This window comes from Cebus imitator, unplaced genomic scaffold, assembly GCF_001604975.1.
Source record: "Cebus imitator isolate Cc_AM_T3 unplaced genomic scaffold, Cebus_imitator-1.0 Scaffold309, whole genome shotgun sequence".
Taxonomy (NCBI): Eukaryota; Metazoa; Chordata; class Mammalia; order Primates; family Cebidae; genus Cebus; species Cebus imitator.
The window spans coordinates 966,877-990,251 of NW_016107624.1; the positions used below are offsets into that span (position 1 = coordinate 966,877).

General features: G+C 48.3%; 2 protein-coding genes across 5 annotated transcripts in view; one reads left to right on the plus strand and one right to left on the minus strand.

Moving 5' to 3' along the window:
* Positions 1-9,541, plus strand: part of LOC108285842 — a 10,063-nt gene extending 522 nt beyond the window's left edge. Inside the window, exons 2-3 of one of the 2 annotated variants that reach the window (XM_017503298.2) lie at positions 5,462-5,616; positions 7,501-9,541. In XM_017503298.2, the coding sequence (XP_017358787.1) occupies positions 5,462-5,616; positions 7,501-7,702 (357 nt within the window). In that variant the 3' untranslated portion in view covers positions 7,703-9,541. Of the gene's footprint in view, positions 1-6; positions 1,957-5,461 lie in introns of those variants that run through there. The other variant, XR_001817722.2, reaches the window with a different exon arrangement.
* Positions 9,542-10,805: 1,264 nt separating this feature from the next.
* Positions 10,806-23,375, minus strand: part of PHF19 (PHD finger protein 19) — a 21,963-nt gene continuing 9,393 nt past the window's right edge. For 2 of the 3 annotated variants that reach the window (XM_017503295.1, XM_037729510.1), the window contains 9 exons: positions 22,183-22,278; positions 21,058-21,126; positions 20,740-20,860; positions 19,095-19,162; positions 17,626-17,787; positions 16,958-17,045; positions 16,127-16,212; positions 15,154-15,249; positions 10,849-13,382 (listed from right to left, as the gene is read on the minus strand). In XM_017503295.1, coding sequence (XP_017358784.1) covers positions 13,040-13,382; positions 15,154-15,249; positions 16,127-16,212; positions 16,958-17,045; positions 17,626-17,787; positions 19,095-19,162; positions 20,740-20,860; positions 21,058-21,126; positions 22,183-22,278 — 1,129 coding nt within the window. In that variant the 3' untranslated portion in view covers positions 10,849-13,039. Of the gene's footprint in view, positions 13,383-15,153; positions 15,250-16,126; positions 16,213-16,957; positions 17,046-17,625; positions 17,788-19,094; positions 19,163-20,739; positions 20,861-21,057; positions 21,127-22,182; positions 22,279-23,375 lie in introns of all 3 variants that reach the window. The other variant, XM_037729511.1, reaches the window with a different exon arrangement.

Genomic DNA, 23,375 nt, shown 5'->3' on the forward strand with positions numbered 1-23,375 from the left:
ACCTGTAGTTCCAGATACTCGGGAGGCTGAAACGGGAGGCTCGCTTGAGCCTGGGAGGTCGAGACTGCAGTGAGCTGTGATTGTGTCACTGCACTCCAGCCTGGGCGACAGAGCAAGACCCTGCTACCCACCTCCCCCAGAAAACCAAGAAAGACCAATGTGGAGAGTTGGTCGCCCATCTGCTCCAAGCTGCTGTGTATTCCCCGTAATGTAAACATCGTGAATATGGAGACCCAGTTAACCTTTTAGGTGGAGGGCCAGATGATGGAGGGCGACATGTGACCCGGAAGGCATTCTGCAACCAGGCCTAACACATCTACAGGGAACCAGTGGGAAACATCTGGGGAGGACAACCCAAATAAGTATCTTGCGAGCAAGGGATAGTTTGAGAACTTTAAAAATCACTGTTGTTTTGCACATATGAAGTTGATGGGGGAGGAAGGACCCTTAAATGCTGAGAGGGCACTGAGTATTCCAAGCAACTGGAGAGAGGTTGTGTGCCTCAACAGGTTTTCAACGCCAAGGAGATGACCCATCTTTCGAAGTGCATGCCTTCCTACTTTTGGTGCAAAAAACAAAAATCTGGAAAGCTTAGAGGAAGCTAAGGACAGGATTTCCCTCATTTTTTGTGGCAGTGCCTCAGGTGACAATGATAAACCACTGTTGCTTTACGAAGGCTCTAATCCCCCACTTGTCTTTTAGAAACAGATAAACACCTTCCTGTTTTCTTGTGATCACACCCAGAATCACCAGTGCCACTTTTTGGATTGGTTTCGTTATTGTTCAAGTCCAAAGTCATTTAACAGAAATAAAATCTGGAAATCAGAATGTTGCTAGTTGTGGACAGAGGTCCCAATCACCCAGCCTCATTATTCTTTGTTCTTTCTAATGTTGATATTGTGTTTATCCCTCAGGGAGCCCTAGCTTTCTTCAGCCCTTGGGTCAGGGTATAACTGAAGCATTTGGGAGGTATTACACCAAGCATATGTTTGACCGCTTTGCTGACTGTATTGAAAAAAACCCTCACCTTACTCTGAAAGAAACATGACAACAGTACAATATTGCTGATGCTTTAGTAGTGATAAAAGAGGTGATGGGTGATATAAAATCAGCCACTCTTAAGCTTGCTGGAAAGTTCAGGAGGATGTGTGAATGATTATGCATGTTTCCCTAGAGCTAATGAAGTTAAAAAAAATCTTAGTGTCTGCAAAACAGATGAGTTTAAGATTCATTGATATCAGGAAAGTAAAATTAATGAGCTACTCAAGTTTCATTGTTTGGTCATAACTGAGAGTCTATGTCCATAGGAAAAAGTATTTGCAGACAGAGGAAATTTAATGCTGTCTGATGCAGACCTCACTGATACTATAATTGATATGGATCCTTTCCTCGATCGAAGCGTGGCTTTTAAAAGAGATTTCAATAAATTGCGTATACTTATAAAGAGATGTAAAAGAACCTTCAAAATAAAGCAAAGGACTTGAAGAAAGAGAAGGAAGACATGATGAAAAGGATGTCATTTAGGTGAAGGTGATGGATACAGAATCTGAGTCTGAGGGGAAATTTGACTCTGAATCAGGATCCGATAAGGAGCAGGAGAAGATGGAGGATAAGAAGCTGCCAGAAGAAATGTGTGGACCCTCCAGCATGGCACTCAGAGTCATGATATGTCTGAAGAAACTGTCCAAGCCATTAACACGAAATTGAACCTTTGGAATGTAACCTTGGAAGTGAATCTGGAGAGAGTATAGGTACCTGAATTGAAGGACAAAGAGGTTCCAGAGGCCATCCTTCCCTTGTTACCCCAATGTCATTTTCATCACTACCATCGTCCTTTTTTCATCACAGCCACACATCTGTATCATTTAATCATTTAACAAACATCGAGCTTAAACTCTGCAGGGCTCTGAGCTAAACTTGGGGACATTGGCTCAGGAAATCATCTCAGAATCTGAGGTAAATGGTCATTAACAGTTCCATTCTTATTAATATAATAGGTATAAAAGGTCATGGTCTTGATTTTAGTGACTTAAAATATAAAGGTTTTTCTTAGGACCACTCAGCCTCATTTTCTCTAACCATATTTCTTCTATAGATAGTAAGTTCCCCAATCACAAATGGCGGTTTTCTGAGTTTACCTTGGTAGTTGACAAGAGGCTACTTGCTCTTGAATAACATGGCCTTACATTTTATAAGCACTTTTTTTTTTTTTTTTTTTTTTTTTTTTTTTTTTTTTTTTTTTTAGGTGGAGTCTTGCTCTGTTGCCCGGGCTGGAGTGCAATGGTGTGGTCTCAGCTCACTGCAACCTCCGCCTCTTGAGTTCAAGCGATTCTCCTATCTCAGCCTCTTGAATAGCTGGGATTACAGGCATGTGCCACCACACCTGGCTAATGTTTGTCTTTTCAGTAGAGATGGGGTTTCACCATGTTGGCTAGGCTGGTCTCGAACTCCTGACGTCAAGTGATCTGCCCACCTCACCCTCCCAAAGTGCTGGGATTATAGGCGTGAGCCACGGCGCCTGGCCATATTTTATAAGCACTCTTAACATTAATCTCTGTTAATTCTCACTTCAGACCTATGAAGGGGATATTAGACCTTCCTTTATGAGAAAAATCTCCCCTGAAAGCACACAGAAATTAAGTAACTGCCTTGAATCTGCACAACTAACAATATAAATGAAAGGAATAGGTCTACAACTGATTAACTATGGTATTTTGTCAGACACTTTCCTGAAAAGTGTGTTAGGCCTTTAAGAATTTATAATCCCAGGGAATGAAACAGATAGGTGAACAGGTAATTACAATAAATGCAGGGACTGTCAGCTAGCAATCTGCAAGCCAGATTTGATTAACAGATATGTTTTGTTTGGTCTGTCTAGTCAAAAACAATTTTGAACTGCCTTCCACCATTTTGCCCTCTCTGTTTTAAGGTACTATTTACATACGATAAAATTTGCCAACTTAAATGTACTGCTTATTGAATTTTTAAAACACTTGGTATTACTCCTGCCACAACTAAAACATAGAACAATTCTCTTAAACAGTTTACTTATACTTCTCTGCTCTCTATCGCCATCCCCAGAATTGTCATCATTTTTAAAATGAGGATACTTCACATTAAAAAGCTGGATTAAAAATTTGTTAATTCTGACAACAGTGGAGCCTGTGTTCAGAAGGGCAACAGTCAGCCATTAGCTTGCCACTTTTCTTGTTAGTGCTCCCCATAGTTTGTTACATGCTACCACAAAAGTGTGTGCAGTCCAGGTGTGGTGGCTCACACCTGTAATCCCAGCCCTTTGGGAGGTGGAGGCGGGTGGATCACAAGGTTAGGAGTTTGAGACCAGCCTGGCCAATATGGTGAAATCCCATCTCTATTAAAAATACAGAAATTAGCCGGGCGTGGTGGCGTGCGCCTGTAGTCCCAGCTACTTGGGAGGCTGGGGTAGGAGAATTGCTTGAACCGGGGAGGCAGAGGTTGCAGTGAGCTGAGATTTTGCCACTGCACTCCAGCCTGGGTGACAGAGCAAGACTCCATCTCAAAAAAAATGTGTGCAAAGTGCCTTAGGGGCAGAGGACTGTGGGAGAATCTTTGGGATGGCCAGGAAAGAGTTCACTAAGGAGACAGGTAGGGAACAAGAGTGTTCTAAGCGAAGGAGAATTAGAACGGAGATTCTGGGAGGAAGGGGCCAGAGAGGCAGCCATGTGCATGCTTCTCTTGTTTTTGTTGGTGGGTTGGGCCTCTCTAAAGTGGAAGAATTTTGTGTATGTGCGTTAGTGTTTGTGTGCTGTAGATTCTGAAGGTTTTGTGTTCTAAGAGTTTATGTCTTTGTATTTGGATGTCTTTGGGGATTTTATGGTTTTTTAAAAATTGTTTGAATGGAAAGCGAAATAGTGTGTTTTTGCAGGTGTTGTAGGTCTGGTATGGTGCTTGTGTTGTTTCAAGGGTGAAGGGTGTCCAGTGGAAATTCCTCCCTCTCTTTGCTGCTCCCTCCACTGTCTCTCTCCTGGTCTCCTTCTGGCAAGCTTGGCAGACTGGGCCAGGGAGAAGCCAGGGCAGTTGGTGGGTGAGAGGTCAGTTTAGGCCCTCAGTGCCCACCCACTAGCAGCTCTGCCCATGGCTGCGATTCACTGCCATGGTGCGGCTATTCACTGCCATGGTTACCTGTGATGCTATAGACAGGCTGGGCTCATGGTATCCTCTGCCAAGCTGCCCATGGCTCTCTGTCTTCATCTGCCTCCTGGTGAGCGCCCTCTGCCAGCACACTACAAACTTCTTCATCCGTAAACTCCCAGCCTCAGGACTGAGGGGAATGGAAGGAAGGGAGAAGGCGGACAAATGTCTCTTTAAGGCTCCTGGGGATTTGCGCTGGAGGCAGCCAGGTAAGGGCAGTGAACAGTTTGGCTTCTGGAGGCACCACTTGGTGTCCTGCAGATTGTGGAGTGTTTTCTAGGTTTACTGGGAAACCGTCACTCCCGGCATCTTGGGAGGAGTGACTGGGCTGTGTCTTACTAGATGGAGGAGGGGAAGAGGTATCTGCTGGTGAATCCTCATCCAGGCATCACACAATAGGTCTATTGTAGTTACCATCTCATTTTTCTGTAATTTTCTGGGGGCTTTGTTTTCTCATCTTGGAAATATCTCGAAGCGTTAAGGTTGGATGTGACTACAGAGTAACTCCAGGTGGTGGAGGGGGGCAGGAAGAACTGTAGGCGAGGGTCAGAAGCCCAGGGTTCTAGCTCAGCTTTGCTGCTCACCTTTTGGGTGATTTCTTCCCTTCTTTGGCCTTTATTTCCTCATCTGTAAAAATTGGCACCAACCAGTGGACCTTAACTTTTTGGGGATCTTAGGTCTCCCTGAGTAGTTTTGTGGAAGTTGTGGATTTGCATCTGAGGAAAATGTATAGATAAACTGAAAGTTGCACTCAATTTCAGGGGATTTTCGATTACTTAAAACTAGGGTTTTAAGTTTGTTTACAAGGCTCCATTTTCTTCAGTACTGCACATAGTACCTGGTACGTGTACAAATGAATGCAGGTGAAATTACTTCCTAAAACATCAATAGGTGTAATAGTTTATCTTCATAATAATCTCCACAGGATGATGGCAGGTCAGTGGATGCCAGTTGATATTACCTCTAGTAGCAGTTTTGTGCAGTAAAAATGGATTCCAAGACATCCAGACTTGTCCTTATCCTGGCTTCACCAATTAAAGCTATGTGATGTTGAGCAAGTTTCTTGATTTCTGGGCCTCTATTTTTTTTCTTCATCTGTGAAATGCAGGGGAAAATATCTAGATATGAAAATGGTCTAAACACTAAAGCTTAATGCAGATCTCAGGGATTAATTTGTGGAAGGGGATGGGGATTTTAAAAATGACCCCAGGCTTGTTTCCAATCTGCTTGAGCTGGGAGGCATTGAATTGGTAATGTCACTGATCCGTGCTTTTATTTTTCCCTCATATAGATCCTGGCAGCTTCTTTTCTGACACACCACATGCTCATGTTCAAGGCCCTTATCGTGCAGCTCCACTCACCTGTGACCTGCAGCTTTGTCTTTGGCACTTACTGCATCATCTCTGTCAACTGTTCCTATGAGAAAATTGCCAGAGACATTGTCAGGTATGGTGAAAGGGCTTAGGTGTGGCCCCAGGAGGCTCAAGAAGCTACGGGATGCTCCAGAGGGACCACTATTGTGCCCCTCTCTTGCTTCTGACAACACTGTCCATCCAATGATGAACTGTGATTTATTAAGCATGTTATGGGAACTTTAAAATACCTCATTCAGCAGAAAGGAGGCAGAGGATTATAATCCCCATTCGACAGACAGGATACTGAGGCCCAAGTCCTCATGTTTCTTCAGTCTGGAAAGTGAAGAGAACTTGCACTGTGTGACAAGGGCCAGGCGAAAGAAACAGGAGAGGAGAGATTCCTGTAGACCTGGGTTGTCAGGGAAGATCCCTTGGAAAAGGTCAGTGGTTGAATTGTGCCTTGAGGGATAGAGAGACTTTTTTTTTGGAAGCAAGAATAGGGAGGCTTCTGACTGATCAGCTGGAGTAGGTGGAATCTTCTAGGTGGGCAAGAGAATACAGAGATATTGGGGGGGGGGGTTTGTTTTGGGAAGAGATATGCATGGCACAATAAAAATAGTTGGCATTTAATGAAGGCATACAGTGCCACCTGGTATACTGGGTAAGTGCTTGTGTACCTTGTGTTAGTAAATCCCCAGCAGTCCAGTCATGTAGGGCCTTTTTGTTATTTGCTGTTTTACAGGAGCCTTTAAAGGAAACTAAGTGACTTGTCCATAGTCAGACAGTTAGTAGGGGCAACCTTAGAATTTGAGCCCATGTCTGTGAGACTCTAAAGCTATCTGGCCTAACTGATCACTTGTTGACAGATGGGAACATAAGTTGGAGAGTGATAGGCCATGGGCCTGGATAGGTGGGCTGCAGCAGGTTGCAGAGGGCCTCCAGTGAGACTGGCCAGTTGGGTTTTATCACGTGAGTTGATTCTAATCATAGTCACTCACAGAGCTTTACTTTCTCTCCAAAGGCTGTACATCCTTTTGAAATCTCAGAGGTCTTTAGTCTCCCTGTGGATCAAGGAGATGTGTCCTATTTAAAGTGGCTTGAGGAAAGCATGGAAGAGGACTGAGTGGGCGAAGCTTTTTGTGCATGCTGCTGGCTGCCTCCAGCCTTCATCAGCTGCACTCTGGGGAAGAGGGGGCCTCCTTCTACCTCCCAGCATCTCTGGATTCCATGTTCCTGTCAGCGCAGAGGGCCAGTCAGGCCAAGCAAGAACCCAGTGTAACTTGTCTCTGAGTGCTTCATGGTTAAGGGGGATCGGGGATATGAGGGCACGAGGATGGTTGTGTGGAGACTGAGGGCAAGAGGCAGTGAGGGTAAGACTTGTCATCTTCTTGAGTCACTAGGCCTACCTGAAATGCCTAGGATGTAATTGCTCTGCTGCTTCTCATGGGGAGGAGTGGCCCCAGTGACCTTGTTCACCTGGAAGAGTGTGGGATGAATGCCTCCTCCTAGGGGGACTGGCAAGTGCTTTATCAAAAAGATAAATTGCTAATGGTGCCAACTCATGGATCAGCAGGATTATTTCTCCTTGCTAAAGAGGCTTTTGTGGCTTCTGAATTCTGACGATGTGGGACTAGGAATGGGCTTCATGAGCTTGTGTATAATTCAGGGAATATTAGGACTTTGGCACAGCCTCATGGGTTGCGAGTAAGTCTTGGCTCTTCCCTAGTCGGAATGACAGACATCAGGTCATTCTGGTGCCTTGTCAGTGAAGACGTAGATTCTGAGCCCACCAAACTAACCTTTTCCCTTGAGCACAGAAGCAGCCCCAGTAATCAGACCCGTGTCTTTCAGGTTTGCTTCACAGAGCCCCAGAGGTTGACAAAAGGTACTTTGGAGGCTCCCTGCATGGGGATTTTTTAAAAAGCTTTGTTAAAGATTTGTAAACCACCCCTCTGAGCCAGTTTTCATTTTATAGATTACTGCAGGAAACTGAACTGCATGGAGGCCCAGAAAGGGGGTGGTGCAACCTGGGCTGCTCATCCTCTGTTTCATGCTCTCGTGTACCTGCTCCATGGGTTTGTGGCAGAAGAGGGCAGGGAAGGCAGTGGCCTGCCAAGCCCCATGGACTAAGAAGGGAAATTTGCCCCAGAAACCCCTCTGAATCTGTCATGAGGTAACTCCATTCTGTGGAGACCATGGGCAGTTTGGGTGGGGGTCTACAGATAGCTGTTATATCTTGGGTCCCTCCTTGAGGGGAGGGTGTGCAGGAAGGCTAACGCCAGGCTGTGGTTCTGACAATTACTGTACTTCTTGGATCTTTGTGCTCCCAAATATCAAATGGAAGATCTCTGAGAGTCCTTTGCAAAGATCTTGTAGGGACTTTAGGCTGAGGCCCTTGGAATGTTCCAGAGGGTTCCAATGGAGATTTTGAGGGACTGCCTCAGAAGAACAAAGAGAATGATAGTGGTGATGTCCCTTGCTTTTTACAACAGATCATGTTCTGATAGATATGCAAATCTGTGTAAAGTAAACCCTACCTAAATGTACTGGGGATCCAAGACATACTGCCTGTATTGCTTCCAGGAGAAAGTCCAATTTCTAGGTCTGGTTTTTATAACCTTGCTTCAGCTCACCTTTTCTGTCATCATCCCCTGCATCTCCTCTCCCACTTTGGGAAATGGATGGCTCCACTATACTGTGTGATGTTATTCCTGTGTTCCTGCTGTCTCCTCTGCCCGGAATGCCCTTCTGCCTGAATGCTTGTGAAATGTTGCTGCTCCTTTGTATGGCCTGGCTTCCGTGATTGGGAGGAATCTCTTCTGTTGTGGTATTTCTGTCATCTTTGTGCATCACAGTCGGCTTTATATTCCTAGGTTGTAAGCTGCTTGAGGATAGGGGCATGTCTGAATCTATTTAATCTGTCATACCTGTTTGGCAAATTGATGTCTTAAGTATTTAATTAACTAAAGCTCTCTCTACAGTACATAGTCACTTTTGATTTATGGAATTAGCAAATTCAACTTTTTTCCTTTAATATTCTTAAAGTGAGACTAATTCCAAAGGAGATTTTTCTGTCTGTGGCCTTCACTGGGTGGTTTTCTGTTATCAGAAAACTCCTGGTGGCCTTCCTCTTCCCTGGTGTCAAGTTGACTGTTGTAGGAAACGGGAGGGGAGAGGGCCATTTCTACCGGGCATTGTCCTCGGTTCCTTAACACTAATCCTTATAATGCATTGTTATCCTCATTTTACAGATGAAACCTGAGATCAGAGAGCATGAAACACATAAAGTATTTGGCAGAGCTAGGATGTGAACCCAACTCTGATTCTAAACCTAATGCTCTTACTTTTTCTCAGAGGTTCACTGAGTTCTTTGTAGGCCATAGATCCAGAGAAGCTGCTGCAGCCAACAGTAAAATTATTAGTTCTTAAAACATCTATGCGGTAAGTTGGTCTGGCACTTAAAAATGTATTGTTTACTACTCACCACAGATCTTCAGGAGTTCACTGATCTCTACGGTCTGCCTTAACTCCAACTTATGTGGTTTGGCCACTATTACATACTGTCATCCCAGAATGATGCTGCAGAGGCTGGGGCTAAGACCCAGTCCAGTGTTTCCATGTGGGAATTCCCTCCCAGTATTTCTTAGGAAATATATGTTTTTTGAATCCATAATCACTAGAAAAATCAGTTGAGGAAATGAGAAGTATTACAGTTATTCTGTGAATACTAACACCATTATAGAGACATTACTGGTTTGAAAGAATCCAGCTTCATCAAATATAACATACCGAGTTGAAGGCTACAAGAACAGAGACAGGAGCATAGCCGAGAGAAATGATCACCATCTAATTAGCCTTACTTTTGGTTGCTGTGATGTCACTAAGTGTGTATGTCTGGCCCTATTGGCTGCAAATGGTGAGTTCTTGTGAATAAAATGATTTGATAAACAACCTAGCATACTTGATACAAATCTTATGAATGGTGTTCCGAGAAATAAACTTTGGAAGCAAAATAAGTTAACAGTCTGGACACGATTGATTCTACATACTGTTTACCTTGCTCTAGGATATTCAAATGTTATATTTATTTGAATGCTATCCAATATACGTTCCCTGGCATCTTCCTTTTAAATATTCTCTATAAGCCACAGTTCTTTGTAAGTACAAATAAGCTTAATATATCTACTTAGAAAATAAAAGTTTTTCTAGATACCTATAATAATGAGGAAGAGTATAAAGAATGAAGTATTTTAAGAATAACTTACTATTTGGGGGATTTCTGAGAATTCTACTTCCTTGTCCCTAAATTCCAAAGATAAATGTTGTGAATTTGGAAATACTAGACTACAGAGAAGCAGGCACTCTCTAGCCTGGGAGGCCCACTGATCTCAGGAGGGTCCATGTAGCTGCTTACTGTAGACCTTGCATTAGAACCCAGGTCTTCTGACACCTGATGTCATGCACTTTTCATTCCATTCATTTCAGCCCAGAGAATAGCCACCACCACCCCCAGCTCCCACTGGAGTTTTATTCTGAGGACAGATAAAAGGTTGAAGCTGAAGGAGTGGCAGAAAGAAGTAGGAGCCACAGTGAATGAAGACGTTTAAGGGCAGACATTAATACCACTAAGCCCTTCACTCAGGATTACAGGCTACACTTTACCCTGAAACTTTAGAATTCAGTGGAATCCATGGCCTTTACCTCCCTATTAGATGACCTTTTTCCTATCCCTTCACATCTTCTGTTTTCTTTTTTTTCTCCAAATCACCCTTAATTTAGAGGTTTATTTTAAAGTAATAATCGGTGACACACAGGAAAGTCTCTTCCAACACCTGGGGAGCAGGTGTGCTGGGATTATTAATGGCATTTGAAGGGTGAAAAAAACTGAAGGAAAGGAATCTGACTAAAGTGGCACAGGTTAGAACTAGCAGTCAGGCCTAGAACTCATTTCTTATTTCTGGAGTTGTGTGATGATGTACTGATAGTTTTATTGTGCCTGGACTTAAGTATTATAATAGGGTAATAAGTTCATTTCTCATCTTTTACCTGTCAGTGGCCCTCAACTAATGTTTTTTGCCACCATAGGTTGGGTACTCACAAAAGATTCCATAGTGTCTCTGGCAGTAAGGGTGAGAAAGTTGCTGGCAGTGGTAGGAGTGGCAGGGTGGCCAGAGGACAGGGTCCTGCCATTCCTCCTTAACCTCCAATAAACCAACAGCAAAAGACAGAGCCAACTCCTTCTGCTACCCAGCAGCTAATTCACTACAGGGAAGACAGGTGATTGTTCAAAGGGAGCTTTTAAATCATAAATCAGACACACGAATTATAACTTTAACAAATGTTATTAAAAGCAGCAATTAAAAACCATGAATGTTTTTGAAGGTGCAGAGGGTTATAAGGTCAGTTGGCAGTAATGCAGCTATTATCTGGTATGAATGAAATGCTGGGGTGGGGAGTCAGGGTGACCTCATTAGGCCTTGTGCTGTCCTCCCAGGTGGTGAAGACACCCCCTCCCTGCTTTTCCCTCTCCAAGCCCAGAGCCTCTCTGGAGCCCAGGTAGGGAAGGTCCAGATGTACTGTAACAGGATTGCTCATCCCAGGCTGTCTCAGAAATCTGGAAAGCAGGCCTAGGAGGTTGCTGGGCTCTCTGAAACCAGGCAGGAAGCTACAGATTGGATCCCAGGTCCCACAGCACCACTGGGCTAGGGGCTGGCTTCTTAGCTCCCCTTCCACCTGGCCCCAGTTGGCCCCTGTGGCAGCAGCTGTGGGGCTGAGAAGGGGGAAGAACTGGGTCCAAGGCCAGCTCATCTATGCCTGGGCTGTGCCAGGGAAGCAGAGTAAAGTGGGTGGGCTGTGTGTAGGAGGTGAGGTCCCTCTTAAAAGGCACTGTGGGAGCTGAGGTCTAAGATGGGGGGCATCTAAACTATCTCAGGGACCCTCTGAATGCTCACAGGTAGAGGGGACAGGCCTAGTAATGGAGAACAGCTCTTGCAGGCCTGCTGCCCCACCAGTGCCTCTTGCTGTACTATCACCTTCGCCTTCCTGCTGGTGGCCCACAAAACCAGCCAAGCTGGAGGCCACAGCAGCAGTTGGCAAGGCTGGTCCCCATCTGGTGCCCACCCTCCACCTCAAGGCACTTTTGTCCATTTTCCAATCAAGTGAGTCAGTTTCTAATATCTCTGGAAGCAGCAAAACATGAGGGGTCCTCTTCCCCCTCCCAATTTTGGTTTCCCTCCAGATGAGGCAGAATTTGAATGCTAGTTCCAAAAATTCTCTTTCAAACCCCCACTGGCAAGGGCTTCTCTTTGAGGGAACTGGAATGATGCAGGCCCTTTAAAAATCACAACCTATCCAAAAAAGTGATTGTCCGTTTCAGGGAAGGGCAAGGGATATGAAAGAGGGTGAGTCCCCTATGCTTCCCTATGGGACCAAAGGTGGCTGACGGGCTAAAAGGGGCGGGAGCTGAGCTTTCACATTCCATATAGAGGGCCATGGGGAAGCCAAGGGTGGAGCCAGCCGGTCCAGAGGGACTCTGTGTACACCTGGGCATGTGGTGGTGTGGCTGTGTGTGTGCCTAGGGCAGAAAGTACAACACACATGGGTGGAAGTTTGTGGGAGTGGGTGTGTATTGTCTGCTGGGTGGTGTCTGGTGGGTCTGGGGATGGGAGGCACCAGAAACAGGTTTAGCATGACATGGTTTCCCTCCCACCACTACCACCCTCCACCCTGGTCCCCCAGGTTTTGAAGGATGCCTCCATTCCAACAAGGCCTGGCCCAGCTCTGTGGCGACTGAAGGGAGAGTGGGCAGGGAAGAGACGACTTCTGGAACCTCCAAAGCTGACACTGGCAGCCTTCACTCTCAGCCTTAATACCTGGGCCCTGGTGCTAGTGCCTTCTGAGGCAGACACAGCCCTTTACTCTTCAGATCTTTGCAGGCTTTCAAAGGGGCTTTCTCCCACCCCGCCACCTCTCTCCAAGGGCAGTGGGGAGTAGCCGGAAAGTGGAAGAGAAAAGCACTGAGCGGCATCCTCTTATCCATCTTCTCCTATGCTCTCTCAAAGGCACCTGTTATGTAGTCCCTGGAGGACTGGTTGCCCCATGAGTCAGGTGTGAAAGGTATCCAGTGGAGGGCCTGGATGTGCAAACACACCCAAAGGGGCGAGAGAGGTCAAGGCACACAACTGGGACAAAGACCTGGGCCTCAAGAGGAAGGGTCCCAGAGCAGGGGACACAAGGTCAGAGGAAGAGACAAACAGAGTCTGAGGGGGTGTGGAGCGTGTAGAGACACAGGCACAGGGGTGGTGAGCCTGAGGAGGCCCTGGGGCAGAGCTGGTACAGCAGAGAGACACAGGCCTTGGCTGGGCAGGCAGGCAGGCGGGCAGGGCCTTCTGCCAGGCACTTGCAGCTCTGTCCTGCTTCCTTCTCCCACCCTAGCCTGGAGAAAGCTGGGGAGCCTATGGCTTCTGCTGCCCCTCCTTTGGTTTTCAGGGCCCCCGGCACCCCCTGAGGGCTATTCAGTAAGGGGTGGTCCCTTCCCACTCCACCAGGTACTGAACCTTGCCCTCAGGTGTGACCCTTCGAGCCAACACCTGGTACTTTTCCCCACAGGCCAACCGCCCAGCCGCACCAAAGTAGTTGGTGATAGATGACTTGAGGTGGGACAGGGACGAGTCATCTTCACTGATGCTCTCAAATGTGTGGCTGTCAATGCCTTCGTCTGGCCGCTCAGGAACCGAAGCCCCCTCTGCACTGCTGTCCGAGGGGCAGCGTCCATCCAACTCAGCTGCCCACCGCTTTGCCCGCAGGGGCATGTATGCCTTGGCTGCCAGCTTCCTCTTTCTGCTGCCCACTGTCCATCTGTATCAGGAGCGGGAGAGGAAGATGATCAGGAGCGGGAGAGATAAATTCCTTTCCCTGAGCCCATTCCTAGTACCAGGCGCTGTGCTAGGCCTTAGGCATAGATTATCTCACTGAATCCTCATGAGAGTCCTGCAAGGAGGGAAACTGAGGATCCAGAGGAGAAAACCAGCTAGGGAGTGGCAGAGCCAGGATTCAAACCTAGGAATGTCCAACTCCTAAACACATGCTCTTGCAGCCAGGATCCCAGCACTGCACAAGTGTGAGAGCACCATTCACTGAGCCTCCTGAGGTCGTGCAGTGCAGAGGCCCTGCTTATTCTGCCTTGCCCCTGACCAGACTCATGGAGCTAGATAGGTCACATACGACTAGGGTTTAGGAACTGAAGGACCCTGTATCCCAGAGCCTGGATGCAGAAGTGTTAAGAGAAATGGACACACAGACACACACGATGAGGCATACATTCAGATGCTTAGAGACAGAAACCAAGACGTGAAGTGCTGGTGAAAGCCAAAGAAACAGGAAGAAATTGGCTGAGTGTGGTGGCGCATGCCTGTAGTTCCAGCTACTCAGGAGGCTGAGGGATGAGACTCACTTGAGCCTGGCAGGCGGAGGCTGCAGTGAGCTGAGATCATGCTACTGCACTGTAGTCTGGGCAGCAGAGCGAGACTGTCTCCGACCAACCAACATACAGGAAGAAATAAAAATACAGAGGCAACAGCAGAGGACACCTAAACAGATGTCAAGAGACACAGACTCTAAGACCTCTACAGGCATTATACCATTATGCTTTTTTTTTTTTTTTTTTTTTTTTTGTGCGATGGAGTCCCACTCTTTTCACCCAGGCTGGAGTGCAGTAATGCAATCTCAGCTCACTGCAACCTCCACCTCCCCAGTTCAAGTGATTCTCTTGCCTCAGCCTCCCGAGTAGCTAGGATTACAGTTATGTGCCACCATGTCTGGCTAATTTTTTGTATTTTTAGTAGAGATGGGGTTTTGCCATGCTGGCCAGGCTGGTCTCAAACTACTGACCTCAGGTGATCTGCCCACCTCAACCTTCCATACTGCTGGGATAACAGGTGTGACACCATGCCCAGCCAGGCATTATACTTTTAATTCTACTTTTGCAAGGGTGTCAAGTATCTCAAAATACAGTGCAGCCTGAGTGCAGAGGAAATCCCTTTGCTCTACCACTCCCCGTACTGCTGAGGACCAGCTGTTGACAGACCAGCAGTACTGAAGATAGGCCACCAGGGATTTCTGTTCCCACTCCTAAATCTTCCATCCTACAGGATGCCATCTTCCATCTTCCCTTCTGTCAGGCTTCTAAATAAATGGCTTTTTCCCTTAGAGACCACAGAAGACAGACACCAGATTATTCAGACAGCCAAGAATCAAAGTCAGGGAACCCTGCAGCCCAAGAGGCAAAGACATGCAAACTCATGGCATGCAGAGGCCAAAAGTGAAAGAACCTCTCGTCCAACAACCCAAGAACTGGAATCGCCCAGTGAGCGCTGTTGTACAACCTTCTGCAGCAGGTGAAGCATTCCAAAGGGAGGGAACCACAGGAGCCTGAATGCCTATACTTAAGTCCCCGTGACTCAGAACCAGAGGGTCTGAGAGCCAGACTCACAATTGCAGAAGGCCAGGTCCCCCCACCGGAGACTGGGACACACAGAATGAGCCACACATGACAGAAGTGGGAGGTGGAGGGGCTGGGAGGAATGATGGTCCTTGCAAAATGTGAAGGTCAGACCTCCAGGAAGCTCACCTGGAGTCATAGGAGAGGCTGGTGGAGGCAGAGCCAGAGGTGCTGGCAGCGTCGGTGGAGTCGACATCTGAGAAGAAGGTCTGGCCTGAGCTGGCACTGAGAGGGGCAAGACGGTGAGCCTGCCAACCTGGCCCGCAGGATCCCTTGGGACCTCTGCAGCCATCTCTCTGCCCCTAACATGCATCCTCCCTCCCAGTCGGTGCCCATCTTCCCACAGCTGAGCTTCCCCCCAGCACACCTGTCTGTTTCCTACCCATCCACCTTTCAAAGTCCAAGAAGTCAAGAAAAGCTCCCCAGAGCACCCTTCCCTGGCAGTGACATAAGCACTGGTGCTAGTAACTCCACGAGCATGATCGGAGGCAACTGTGCGTCACTTGATAGGTCAGAAATGCTTTCATTTGCATTATCTTGTTTGAGGAAAATAGCTGAGGAAGATAAGCAGGGTCTGGAGCTCAGGTCTGACTCTAAAGCCCTCCTCCATGTCCTCAGGAAAATACTAAATGACCTTTAATAATTTGGGAATGAAAATGATGGAAGATGCAGTTCCTCCTTTGGGAGTACTTAAACATAAGGACACTATGGAACTACAAAGGAGGGCGTCCAGCACAGCCTGGGGAGGGTGAGTGAAGCCTTCCTGGAAGAAGCGGGGCCCTGAGTTTTCAGATGGGCTAGGGCAGGGCAAAGGGTATTTCAGGCAGAGGGAACAACATAAGCCACAATGAGGAGGCATCAGACAGCATGGTGAGTGTGGATACCGTGGTTCGAGGCAGGGAGAAGCAGGAGGGGAGGGCTGGAGAAGTGGGGAGGGCTGTGGTGCTCTGGGAACAGGGGTGTTATGCTGAAAGCTCTGCTGCGGAAAGCCCCTTCAGGCAGACCTGTGCAGCAGGGATCCTTTTAACTGGGGTCTTGGCTTTCTGTTTGGTTCCCTCCCAGTCTCCAAAGCAGACCTCTCTAGTAGGTCCCACATTGATACCTTTTTAAACTTTGAATTTCATCCAGCGTGAAGTCAAATATGCTAGCCAGGTGGTGGTTGGTGCTCCAGGCTGAGGTGAAGTCACTCTGTGGACACAGGAAGGAGAGAGGAAGGGTCAGACGAGTATGAAATCTGCCTCCCACACAGGCTGCCTCCTGTCCAGCCAGGGCTGCTGAGGGCGGGGCCCTCCCTAGGGTAAGACCATCACCTTTATTCCAAGTCCTGACCAGGGAGCCAAGCTACCCCAGTTCTAGCACTGCCTTTGTCTCTAGCTGACTATACGACCTTCCCTTCTCTGGACCTCAGTTACTTCAACTGCAAAATGGGGACAATTTCCCCATTTTGTCTTGCTTCACTCTTAGAGACGTCAGGAAGCGCAGTACAATTAAATAATGCTTATAAAGCGCAAAGTGCTGGGAGATGAGGCATTATTAATATTACTGCCCACAGGGAGGGCTTCAGGGAGGAGGCAGGGTTACTGAAGGAGGAAAAAAAGTGATCTGGAATCCTGGTTCCAGGCTGGGCTCTGCCACTTTGATGTGTGGCTTTGGGGAAAGTCACTGCTCCACTCTTCCCTCAATGTCCCTACCTGGACAGTGGGGACACGACTATTACCTGCCCTTACCCCCCAATTTTGGGTTCTTGGGAGAACTTGAGGGGAGGTGACGCAGTGGTTTTGGAGTGCCTGACTTAGCTGTAATAGGGACTGGCTTCTCCTTTTAGGGTCATTAGAGTCCTCTGGGCCTGGGGGACCTAGTTTTCGGCACAGGAAGCCCTAATATGTGCTGACCCTGTGTGTGAAAATGGAGAGTAAGAAAACAAGGAACTAACACTGGGAATAGCATCTTCCAGCAAAAACTTTGATCTTTTTCTTCTATAAACTCGCCTTTTCTGCTGCTGGAATTCGTGAGGCAACAAACTGTGGAGACAGAAAAGGGAGAGGGTGGCCCCGTCAGAGCCTGAGGGCCCTAGGGTGGCCCAGAGGGAGGTGCCGCAGGGGCGGGGGTCACAGCAGTTGGGGAGACAGGCTCTGAACACAGCTGCACCTTCACAGGGAGGCCTGGGGAGGAGGGAGAGTCCTGGGACAGCAGGGGTGGGAGGGTGTGGAGTGGGTATAGCGGGTAGAAAAAGAAAAGGTGCCTCCCCAGGCACATGCATCCAGATGCCCTGCCCCCCAGTGCCAGGATAAGGGGGCTCAGCTGAGCCAGGAAAGTGAGGGACCCCTCAAACACTCTGCTTTCCCCTTCACCTCCTTGCCCAAGTCCTAATCCAGCAAGGCTGGGTCCTCGGATCTGGCTTTTCCTCCCTGTGAGGCAATGAGGGGGCTGTGGTGGTGAAAGCCGTTGGGGATCTGGGATCTGGGCTCCTGCTCAGCCACTACCTAGCCCTCTCAGGGTCCTACAGCTGGGACTTGCTGGGTGCAGGTCCTCCTTGCTTGCTTGGAAGCAGAGAAACCAGGTTTGGCTGTAGCCCTGGCCCCTGGGTCCCCGAGCACTGACCCAGGCTTGCTCTTTCCTCTCTTACGCAGCTCAGAGGAGGCGCTGTTCTCATTTGGCAGCAGTCCCTTGTCAGGCAGCAGTTTCCCTGGTGGGTTGGGTGGGACACGGATGCGCAGGCGGAAGATGCACTTCTTCTTCTTGATCTCCTTGCCGCAGAGGAACCTGGGGGGTGGGCAGAGGGAGGAGGAAGCTCTGGAGTCTGCCAGTCCATCCTCCTGGAGAGTGGGGTCAAGCATGACACAAGCTTCTCTGCTTCACTGGACCCAGAGCTAAAATCTGGATGTCCTCTGGAGGTGCTGATTTCCTCAAAGCCCATGGGATGTGGGGTTCCGGGTAGCAGCTGAGAACTCGGCTGGTGTCTCCTCCGTCCTTCCTCCTGCACGAGTGTGGTTCTCGCTGCTCTTGTCCCTTTTATTTGCCTAAACCAGCCCCAAGGCCATCTCCTGCAAGGCCTCCTCCAGCTCACAATGGAACTCCTACGGTCAAGACACGAACCTACTTCATTCTGTTCTCTGGTTTCAGACTGAAAGCAACACTGGCTGAGTTACCCTAAAGCTGCAGAAGTGACCCAGACACAGCTCTCCACTCTTTAGTACAAGAGGCCCCTTGCCCTCACAACGGAAGTAAAAGGAGGTGGGGATCTGGGATCTGTCCATTGGGAGGGCAGGGGGCCTCTTATACTCAAGAGCAGGGCTTTGTCTGGGCCCTAAACCAGGAGAATGTTGAAGAGAGAGTAGGTAATTCTGCCTAGAGGTGTCTGGAGGAGTTTCAGGGATGAGGACCTTGTTTTATTCCCCACCATGACCTCAGCACCCAGACAGGCCCAATGTAGAACAGTAACTCAATGAATACTTGTTGATGGAACAAATGAGTGAAAAAGACTGAAGCACATCCTAGACAAAGGGCAGAGCATAAGCAAAAGTTCCAGGTGGGAAACCAAGGGCTCAGGATGGCTGGCACCCAGAATACAGAAAGCAAAGAGACAGTGGCAGAGGACACGGGCACGGCCTGATCTTCAAAGGCCTTGAGTGCCAGGCTTAGGAGGCTGGGCATGCCTCTGTGGTGTGGTGAGAGACGTGGCTAGCTGTGTATGCTGAGAACCCTGGATGGGAAGACAGGGGAAGAGGGATGGGTCAGGAGGCTATAGCCCACTCAGGATCATGCACCCACCCCTCAGTGCCTGGCCCACAAGCCCCAGATATCTAGAGCAGGAGAGGCCCTCAGAGAGCAGGGGTACAGCCCCCCACTACAGAGCTGAGCCCAGTACCAAAATGTGGCAGACTGCTGGGGTGGTCAGAATGGCTGTGCAAAGAAGGTGGGATGTCCCCTGGATCTTGGAGAATAGAATGATTCAGAGAGAAGGGGAGGAGGACACAGGCAGGGAGCACAGCCTGAGCAAAGACTATGCGGTAAGAAGAAATCTCACCTGTAGAGGGCCCCACCACATACCCTCCCCTCCCTGCACGCACCGGCTTTTGTAACTGTTCAGAGCGTTGAGGAGGTGCGGTCCTCGATCTGTCACGGGGGTGCTGGTGAGCTGTGGGAGAGCAGGCCGGCAAGACATCAGACCCAGGCACATGGTGCGTGGGGAAGCCCCAGCCCCTACTCCCTCCCCTCCATCTCCTGATGCTTCTGAGTCCTCCAAGTGAGGACCACTGACTCACTCCAGGATCTCAGATATGCCTTTTCACCTCTCCAAGCTCATTCCCATCTGTAAATGGAGAGAATACTTCCTGACCTAACTATATCGAGAGGTTTAAAAAGTCCATACCCTTGACCCAGTAATGCTATTCCATGGAATCTATCAAGGAATCTACATATCTGCAGATATAACATGAAATATGAACAAAACTTTACATACAAAATGGTGGCATTGTTTCTAATGGTGGACAAGTGGGAAAGAAACTGCCCAACAGGAAGGAAACAAGTAAACTATGGCAGAAACCAATGCAGCTATTAAATTAGCTGGGCATGGTGGTGGGCACCTATAATCCCAGCTACTCGGGAGGCTGAGGCAGAAGAATCACTTGAACCCAGGGGATGGAGGTTGCAGTGAGCCAAAATGGCGCCACTTCACTCCAGCCTGGGCGAAAGAGCGAAACTCCATCTCAAAAAAAAAAAAAAAAAAGTTTATGAAGATTCTAGTAATATGGAAAAGTATAATGTATACTAAAAAAAGATTATTTAAAATTGTATATACTGTATCATTTAAACCATTAAAAAGAAAAAATATTCATAGAAGAGAGTTTGAAAGGAAATGCACCCATGCATTAGTTCGAGTGATTTCTGGGTGGTGTGATATGGGTCTTTTAAAAAGTATACTTCCTTATACTTTTTGGTACTTTAAAGATTTTCCACCAGGAATATGTACAATTAAAAAAAGGAATCAGAAGAAAAGTTGTTTAAAAATACCAGCTCTACCATAATCTTTTAAGGTTTTATAATATCTATTTAAAAAAATTATCAAATACTGTAAATGAAGATGTATTTTGCAAAGCATAATGGTTATTTTTTTAATAATTCCTTTTCATCAAAGAAGGATTTAGGGCACTCCGTAGAGAAGATGGCTCACTCTGCATGTGATGGAGAGGATTCTACGGATGTCTTTAGGGAAAAAAGGCACAGCACTCATGCGAGTGATTAGGGAGGCCCTGGCTCCAGCTCTGGCTCAGCCCCAAAGCTCTGCTGACCACAGGCAAGTCACTCTCCAGCTCTGACATCCTGAAAGTCTCTGTTACTTCAGTCCATGGATCTGAGGCTCCCAGGCCCCTGATGACCCACTATTCAGCATAGGATCAACATCGGGCAGACCCACTCCATGTTGCATCCCAGCCAGGAAATCTGGAGAGGGTCAAACACAGCAGAGAGCTGTGTTCCAGCCAGACTTGATCTAGGACCTCAGCTCCCCTCTACTGAGCTGGAGAGGCCCCAACCTGCCCACTGCCAAAAGCTGGGGTTAGGATGGCCCTTAAAGGACACAGGCTCAGAGGCCTGGACTCAGGGATGTAGCAACTCAAGGGTGAGAGCTCACAGACCTCCATCCTAGTACTGCACTGTGTGGCCCTGGGCAAACCTCTCTGCCTCCTGCCACTGACATGCCACAACCCCGCATACCTTGCCAAGCTGCAGGAGCTCCCAGTGGTGGTTGACAAAGGCCAGAATCTCCTCAAAGTCAAAGTACTTCTTCTTGCTCTGTACCCCCAGATTATAGAGGGCCAGGTGAACCACGTCCACCCTGGGCAAGGGGGCAAGGAGGTGGGGCCAGGTAAGGTGGCAGCCTGCTCAACCAAGGTCACAGCCTTCTGGGTCCAGGCTGAGACAGGGGCAGGGTTGGGACCCAATTGCTGGAAATGGAATTGTTCCAAGAGGGAAGACGGAGGGGAGAAGCTGGGAGGAGCAGGGGTGGGTCTGGACCAAGCCCCATCCTCTCACCATCGCAGGGGCAGCCTCTCGATGTACTCTGGGCCCTGGTTACACACGGAGCAGAAGAACAGGTAAAACCTGTGGGTGGGTAGAGAGGGGGGCCTATGGTGGGAGGGGCTCTGACACCCCCCTGTCCAGCTCCCTGATCCCCTCACTCCCCACCTGCCTTCCCATAATCTTTGCTACTGGCCACTGGAGGGCAAGGGCAGGGGAGGACAGGGACCACTCATAATCCTTCTAACTCCTACCCTGAATCTCCTTCCCGAATCTTGCCCTGAAGCATAACTGAGTTCACAGAGAGTGAGCTGAGCTAGGTTGGGCTCCTATGGTCATCTTCTTCCCCTCTGAGACAGACACACACATAAACAATCACAAATGACATGAGACACCAACCAAAAGATGCATAACATCTGGTTTGACATCCATAATGACTCCTTTAGCTTAGCTCCACTGGCCAGAAGCCACAGTAAGTTGTCCATTTCCCCAGTGGCTCCCACAACAACCCTGGGCAGGGCTGGTGCAAAGACTGTCATCCCTTCTTCCCCAGATACTTAAGTGACTGGGAAATAGGGAAGACAGGCATTTTTCTAAGATATTCCACAAATCAATGGCAAATAGGGATGTGGCCCAGCTTACTTCTTTTCTCTTTTCTTTTTTTTTTTTTTTCTGAGACAGAGTCTCACTCTGCTGCCAGGCTAGAGCGCAGTGACATGATCTCGGCTCCCTGCAACCTCCACCTCCTGGGTTCAAGCAATTCTCCTGCCTTAGCCTCTGGTGTAGCTGGGATTACAGGTGCACGCCTCCACACCCAGCTAATTTTTTTGTGTTTTTAGTAAAGACGGCTAACATCACTATGTTAGCCAGGATGGTCTTGATCTCTTGACCTCGTGATCTGCCTGCTTTGGCCTCCCAAAGTGCTGGGATTACAGGCTTGAGCCTCTACGACCAGCCAGCGTACTTCTTTATTGCCTCCTGGCCCTGCACAGCTGGGGGATCCCCTACCCTGAGCTGCCTCCAGTAAACAGGTAGGCATACATTGTCACAGCCCTCCTCTTATCTGGAGGCTGGCAGGAGTTGTTGCTGCCATCCCTGGTCCCTCCCCACCAGGCCCAGTTGGACCAAATTAGCACCTACCGGTCTCCAAACATCATGGGCTCATTGAGGCACTGGGTGCAGGCCTCATGGAACCACTGTCTGCATCGGTAACATTGCAGCATCCGCAGGTACCATCTGGAGAGACAGAGGAGCCAAGGTCACCCAGGACCACACTCCCAGCCAGGTATGGGCCTCAGCAACCTTTCCCAACTTAAATTTGCCCTCCACTGGCAGAAAGGGAAGAGAATTTATAGTTACAGAGCACTTAGGCTGTGCCAAGGGAGGACCTGGGAGTTGGACATATACTATCTTATTTGACCTCACCACCTGGTAAAAGATGGACCACTGTCCCCATATTACAGATGAGTCACAGGTGAAATGGCTTGCTCAAGCTCACTCAGAAGGCAGTGGAGGATGGTGATTCAAATTCTAGTCTCCCTAACCTCAAAAGCTGTTCTCTCCTTGCCACGCCACAATGGGGCCACCATTTCTGGACTTGCTGCTTCACACATGCTGCTGACGGGGAAATGTTTGCCTTTGAGACTTCATGGGAGAATATGGTTTCTGTAAGTTGCATAGGGGCAAGACTACATCTGGCTTTTCTGACCTGCAACTGTATCTGTCCTATGATGGTCATCCAACAAGTATTCATGGAATATGAGGAGCAAAATGCTCAATGCTTTCTTGACACCTTGTCAGGTGAGGTCCAGGTTAAAATGCAGATTCCTTGATCCACCACAGACCTATTCAATCTTTAGGAAAGCCTCTGGGATGCATTAACAGGCATCCTGTGCAACTCTGCCCATATGCATTGAGAAGCACTGCGTTTCTCCATCTGACAATACTTAGGGAAGCTGATGGACCTGAAGTTAAGCCCATTTGAGAGATGAAACAGTTCAACCACTGCCCAAATTACCCAGCTGGAGCTTGGGGCTGAGATTCGGGACTTCAGGAGGTCTTGACCGGTGAATTTACCAAGGGTAGAGACCCTACCTCTTACATCTGTGGTTCTTCCCATGATGCCAGGTGCACTCAGCCCAAGGGAGAAGGCTAAACTGCCACGGCTACACAGAGGTCCAGGTCGGCAAGGAAGAATCAAAGACTCTTGCCGCATATAAGAATTCCCTTCACAGTGTTCCCAACATAGCATGCCTCGCCCCCCGCCCCCACCCCTGCCTGATTGCACATCTCCAGGGAAAAGGATCTTTCTTTTCTTTCTTTTTTTTTTTTTT